We start from the raw sequence: 6,589 nt of genomic DNA, 5'->3' as shown, positions 1-6,589 counted from the left end.
ACTGTAGTGATCCTGACACATCTAGACCTTTGCACCCTGGCTATTGCACGACAATCTAAAACTAACAGATATCAACCTTTGGGTCTCACAAATTAAGAATATATTAGTTAAGAACAAGTGATCCTTTGCCTTTTAGGTACAGTGCATCTAGAACTCTCAATGAGTATTTACCCATATTCCAGGCTTTGGGAATTCTGGCCATTTTCCTTCTAAGACCTCACCATATTTATCTCCATTTCAAAGCATACAGAGCTAAGTGATGGAGGCAAAAATTAACCTCTAAAGATCTCCTGGGTGTGCAATAGCTGTGAGTTCCACAATGTACCTTATTCACATTGTTGGAAATAATGCAATCGGTCGCTAAACTGCAGAAGTTAAGAGCATATGAAAACATGCCAATTGCTTTCATTCTAACAGGCGTAAAGTCTTTTTAATTTTATCTAAACATATACAAAGGTAGATTGATAAATGAATGGGAAGGAAATAACTATAATTCTATCCAGAGAGCACTTCTCCAATTGTTTACAAGCTCTGTTTTTTATTCCATATTTTCAATTACAATCCATACTTCATATCAAAAATTTTTTGAAATATGAAAAAGGAAATATGGCTACATAACAGCATTCTCTACAAGAAAATACATGTGTGAACCTTGGCGTTTTGAGTCAATGAATCATGTTAATATGAAGTTCACAAATATGTCTTTTCAACCTTGGAAATAATCTCTTGTGTACATGCTAACCAAAAAGAGAATAATAAATTTATCTTATTACATATATACTTCCTGGGAAGGGGTCAGCTGGTTAAATGACCTATAACCCGGCAACTTCTCTGTATATTATTACAAGATTACTTTTTTTTTTTGCGGTACACGGGCCTCTCACTGTTGGGGCCTCTCCCATCGTGGAGCACAGGCTCCGGACGCACAGGCTCAGCGGCCATGGCTCATGGGCCCAGCCGCTCCGCGGCATGTGGGATCTTCCTGGACCGGGGCACGAACCCGTGTCCCCTGCATCGGCAGGCGGACTCTCAACCACTGCGCCACCAGGGAAGCCCTACAAGATTACTTTTTATCTCCAGGATGCTTGTTAAACTAATAAAGCTTCTACATCATTTTTTAAAATTAGATAGAACATTTTAACCTCAGATTAATGGGAGAAACTTAAGGACTTCTTTCCTTCATCCAAAAAATTAAAGAACTTATTTTTCCTCAAATCCACTTCAATGAAAAGTGGCCTCTTAATTTTTAGGGAGATTATTTCTTGGCCTTTAATATGCACTCGGTAAATACTTACTGATAGTGAACTGAAGAGAATTGAAAGAAAACCTTTCACTAGGAGCAAAGCTACATTTTATGTTAAAAAATGTGGCCTGTGGAAAAAATGATCCATGCTGGTGTGGATCTGGGCTTTGCTGCAGAGCAACACAGAGTGAAAGAGAGATGAGAGATTGGGCTCAATTCTATGGGAAGGCAACACAGCGCATCTATTCATTCAAACCACCCTGGCATAACTCTGTCTCCTGCAAAACACAGCAAGTGCTGTAAGCACTAGGGATGGAGATTTTAGCTTGCTGTTTATAAAAGGGTCCTGTAAAAGGACTCTTTGTTCAATAATTAAGAGATTGCCAGATACTACAGAAACTTTAGATTTGGAGTATATGCTGTACCTGCTATTCACCCATCTTAAATATCCTTCTTTTGCAACTACCAATTCACTTAAACAAAGTTCTTGATCACTGCATATACCCTGTAAATTTGCTAGAAACAACATAGTGTCACAAAAAGTTCTAAAAGACTTGAGAAAGTATAATATTTACAGAGTATAACATCAGAAAAAGTTGAGCCTTTGTTTTATCTAATAATCCTTTTTAAAATAATTGGGAGGTTGGAGTGAAGACGTGACTTTTAAATATATTTATGTAATATTTCTTCTTTTTAAAAGCAACAGTAATGAATAAACTTTTAGCATCAAAAATGTTTACCAACAACTAAAGTAAACATTGGCTACATTCTTAGTACAATACAATCTTTAACACAATGACAAACATGTATACACTTCAAACATTGGCAAATTGCTTCAAAATGCAATTCTCAGCAAGTTTTGGGTAACTTATTCACAGTTCAGAATTATAGTCACTGGACTCAGAAGACATGAGGAACAAATGACCAACTGGCTCAGTAAACTAAACATTCATCTTGAAGAACAGAAAACTGAAACAAAGGCAGGATGATTCTAAAATTTCTAGCTTGCAAGAAATATAATTTAAACAAATACTGAAAGTTTTATTTAAGCAAAAAATAAAAATTAACTGCAGAACAGTTTTAAAAAGCTAACAGGATCACTTCTATATTCATTCTGAAAACTAGTGTAGTAAGAAAGGTAATTTGAGAATTTCCTAAGAAGTTCTTGTTAGCCATTATTTATGGCATATTCCATAACATTGATATCAAGCTATTACAGACTCACAAGTTAATATGGCATAACTTTACAGTTTTGCTAGTTAACTATGATTTTTATTTTAACCCTGGATACTACTGGTTCAAAGCTAATATTATCATTCCTACTGGTTATCATGTCACAGATCTAAAGATACAGTTAAATTCATCAAGCTAGGGAAATACTGATAGATTAACAATCTTTAAATATTGTGGGGGAAAAAATGATTTAATTGTTAAAACTTTTAAACCTGAGGCTCTAACACTAAAAACAAAGAAGGTAATCTGAAATATGTTTTCGCAGGTAAAACACCACCTGGTATTCTGGTATACAACATCTACTAAATATGTGGATATAAGACTTCTTTATCTTTCTTTACCATTCCCTTCAATTTCTTTGGCCTTCACAAATTCAATGCGAGCTCTGAATTCTTCTTAAATAAACATTTTCAACGACATTGTGCTTTTTAGAAAAATCACTTAAGTTGTAGCACACAATAAGTAATTAACATTAGTCGTTCCCTTTTATTGCTATAGTATATATCCTAATTGAAAAAAAAAAGAGAGGAAACTGACCCCCTTCTTAAAATATGTTTGTTAAGGCAAACATTTCAGCTGGTTTTCCTTCTTTGAAGAGTTATAGAAATGTGTCAAAGGAATACTACCAAGGAGCTAAAAAGGGGTTCTTTTCCTCTCATCCTCATAATTAACTCAGGTCAAGAGACCTGTATTCAAAAGGATAACACAATGTCATCTCGGAAACAATTTCCTAAGAACCTAAGAGAGAAAATCTTTATTAGCACTCTAACAGCCCCATCTGCACATCACACTGTGTCAGTGCCCTTTTAGTTGTGATGCTTGACTGTTCTCACCTTTGCATCTAATGACTGCTGTTCCTTAGAGTACCACAGACACATGGATCTACAGCCTGTGATAACAGCTTACTCTACAAAATGCACTTCACCTCTTAGGAACATGATACGCACCAAAACTTGGACCATGATTTAAGTGAACAAATCCACTCACAACATTTAACAGCTCAACTTCATTTTTCCACTCTCTCACCCTGTGCCTTCCAATGATCCTAGTCTCCATGAGTGATGAGTCCATCTGGGGACAAGTGGACTTTGCTTTAAACAGGATGTGTTTTTCAGTTTCTAGTACAGTGACTTTCCCATAATAGGGTGTTGACAGAGTTATAACAAGCTAAAAACAGTTAACATTAATTTTCCTCCTACCATCTATTCCTATGGCATAGGTGATTTAAAAAGACAGAAAAGCTGACTGATGCCAAAGTTACAATCATGTACTTGGCCATGTGTTAGATGCTAACATGACCTCTGGCCTACAAAGGGCTCATGACCTGTGGTAAGGAACTCTAAGTTATACATGAGTGAATTTAAATTTTAAATGTACTACAAGAAAGAATTTTTTACAGAAAGGACTCCTTTTGTAGAATATCTTTCTTGAAAAATCAGATTTTCTTATCCTGTATTATACTGGTTTTAACTGAGCATCCACACTTATTAGCAGTTTGCCTCATTACAGTATTTTTTGTGTTCATAATTCATAAAAGCATCTACAAATCACTACACTAAACAGGGTAGAGAGCAAGAAGAAGGGGTAGGGAATGGAAGCCACGTTTGTTTGGAAAATATCACTTTTTTTTTTTCTCACTATTGGTTTTTGAGATTCGGTTTAGAACTTGCCCTAGCCTGAAGTGTATATGTGTGTGTTTGAGAGCTAGAGAAAGATAGACACACCAAACACACACACACACAGAGGGAGAGGAAACAGAGACTGAAAATTAATGATTGATTTCACATATCCGTTTCCCTTAGAAAGCTAATTTGAACTTCGGAAATGCTACAAATCCATATAAATCATGTACATAAAATGCTAATATAATGTAAGAATGACACTACACACATACTAAAACTAGCAGGCCTACACAAAATAATATTAGAAACAATTAAAATAGATAAATATAGCTATAGTAGCTATATAAATGTGAACAGTAATCCTATTTCATTTTAAAAACAGGTTTCTAGTCTTAATCTAAGGGTCCTTCTGAATTACCTCAAAATATGCCAATTCTTTGTCTAACCCTAACACAAGGCAGAATTCTATGCTTCTCTTCCAATAGCTACTAGAAAATCGTAACCTCATCAAGAAGTTCAAACACAGAAAAAGGAAAAGGCTGAGCTTACTTAATTATACTAAATATCTTACCTTCACAATTTAAAAGTGAAAACTTTTGAAAGAGAAGGACTTAACCAAAACATAAACACACTATACTGTAACACCCAAGGTGTGGCCAAAAAAGCTCCGTGAAGAAATTATTACAATTTTTGGGTGTCAAGCTAATATTCTACTTTAAATTTTTTAATCTAAATTGTAAGTTTCCATTTCTGACACTAGCTAGCTGAAGGCACCTCAGTATTATTTATATCTTCTTCATTCCTAAATATTTTTCAGGGGTAGAACAGAATATACAGAGAGAAAAATACCTAGAAAGTAATACTAAATTTTATATAATCCTTCATTAATATCAGTGTAAAGCATATAGCTTTTTCTAATTCTAGCCCATCGTATACATTTAGAGTCAAATGATTCGTCAAAAGACTTGTAGATCTTCCAAACAACTGCAAGGAGCTTCCAAATTGGCACAAAGGTACTACTAGTTTGATGCAACAAGGCAGTGAGAGAAGTTAAAATTAACTGCTGGTAATTCTTCTCTGGGACAAAGTTGAAGAGAATTCTGAATATATTGGTATTAATTTGAGACATTGATAGCAACTCTGTGTGGTGATTTCAAAGAATAAGATAAAATGTCATTCAGCAGTAATTAAAAAAAAAACTACAGATACGAGGAAATTAAAAACCACTTTCAGGAGATGAAAAAACAAGGAGTAGGATATACAACATGCACGTATCCCATCTTCAAACTTAAAATCATATTGTCAATTGTACAAAGCAGCTCAAATTTAAAGTTTGTGCTATGAAATTGTGCAAGTATTTTCTATCAAGGGCTGGAGAAAACCAACGCACTACTATACTATTTATCTTCCTAAGATACCTTGACATACAGGTAACAGGCAATAAGTTTGAGAGACTAAGGTTAACAACTTAGAAATCCCACAAAGAAAAGTTTTCAGTTTTTAAGTTTTACAGTTTGATTTAAAAACAAAATAACAAAACAAATTTCAAAATAAATCACAGCATCTTCTCTTTATAACTGAATTAAATGTCCAAGTACATTGCTGTTGGCTTTAAATATTCCAATTAAATGCACTACTCTTTCATTGGCTGCCTCTCAGATTGAAGTGGAGGGCCCGGAAATCCAACACTCAGCATCCTTTAATGAAAATGAAAGCTAAATCTCTTTCTGACACCAATACCAATATAGATTCCATTATTCAAACTCCCTCACAAATTACTGGGAAAATATGAGGTAATTTCACAAAAACCACAAATTGAATGGAATAATTATAACTGATATATAAATAAGGATTTACTAGAAAAGGCTTAGGGGGTGATATTTTAAATCAAGGTTTTAAATACAAAAGGTGTCTTGTGTTGCTTAATTGCCCAGTTTCAGATGTTCCTTATTCTACGGTTACAGATTTGGCTAGATTCCGCGGGAAATCAACCTGCAAAAAAAAAAAACCCAGCAATTTTTGAGAGATTATACAGATATTGGGGGGGGATGGCTATAAGCAAATTATTTTTGCTTATAAAAAACAGAAAACAGAAAACATGTTCATTAACCATCTTTACTATAGACTACAAAGAATTAGATTAGAAAATATAGTAATATATCTTTAAAAGACTTGAAATCAGGTAAAAGAATTCCAAAGGAGCCAGACCGGCACAAGAAAAACTCCTGTGGTCCTCTATGAGGTGGCATCCCTCTCAGGGGACACTAGAAACGTATAAGAGCAGATGTTTTGATTGTCACTTTGGCTGTCACAATGAATGAGGGACCAGGAATGCTGAGAGTCCTACAGTGTGTGAGAAAGTCCCAAATAAAGAATTTCCAATAGCTACCTCATTAAGAAACACAGAAAGAAAACACGTAATCTCCAGTCATGGAGGTAACGTCCAAGATTCCTTCAAGTTCCATGGGTATGAAAATGTTAGGATGTAACC

General features: G+C 34.7%; 1 protein-coding gene across 2 annotated transcripts in view; it reads right to left on the bottom strand.

Moving 5' to 3' along the window:
- Nucleotides 1–518: 518 nt before the first annotated feature.
- The window catches only part of GFPT1 (glutamine--fructose-6-phosphate transaminase 1), a 66,096-nt gene continuing 60,025 nt past the window's right edge, over nt 519–6,589 (bottom strand). For both annotated transcript variants that reach the window (XM_081254808.1, XM_081254809.1), the window contains one exon: nt 519–6,090. In XM_081254808.1, coding sequence (XP_081110934.1) covers nt 6,046–6,090 — 45 coding nt within the window. In that variant the 3' untranslated portion in view covers nt 519–6,045. The remainder of the gene's footprint in view (nt 6,091–6,589) is intronic.

Source organism: Mesoplodon bidens (assembly GCF_964165515.1).
Source record: "Mesoplodon bidens genome assembly, chromosome: 14".
Taxonomy (NCBI): domain Eukaryota; kingdom Metazoa; phylum Chordata; class Mammalia; order Artiodactyla; family Ziphiidae; genus Mesoplodon; species Mesoplodon bidens.
Note: the sequence above shows the minus strand (reverse complement) of the source record. Positions and strands in the feature narration are given on the sequence as shown.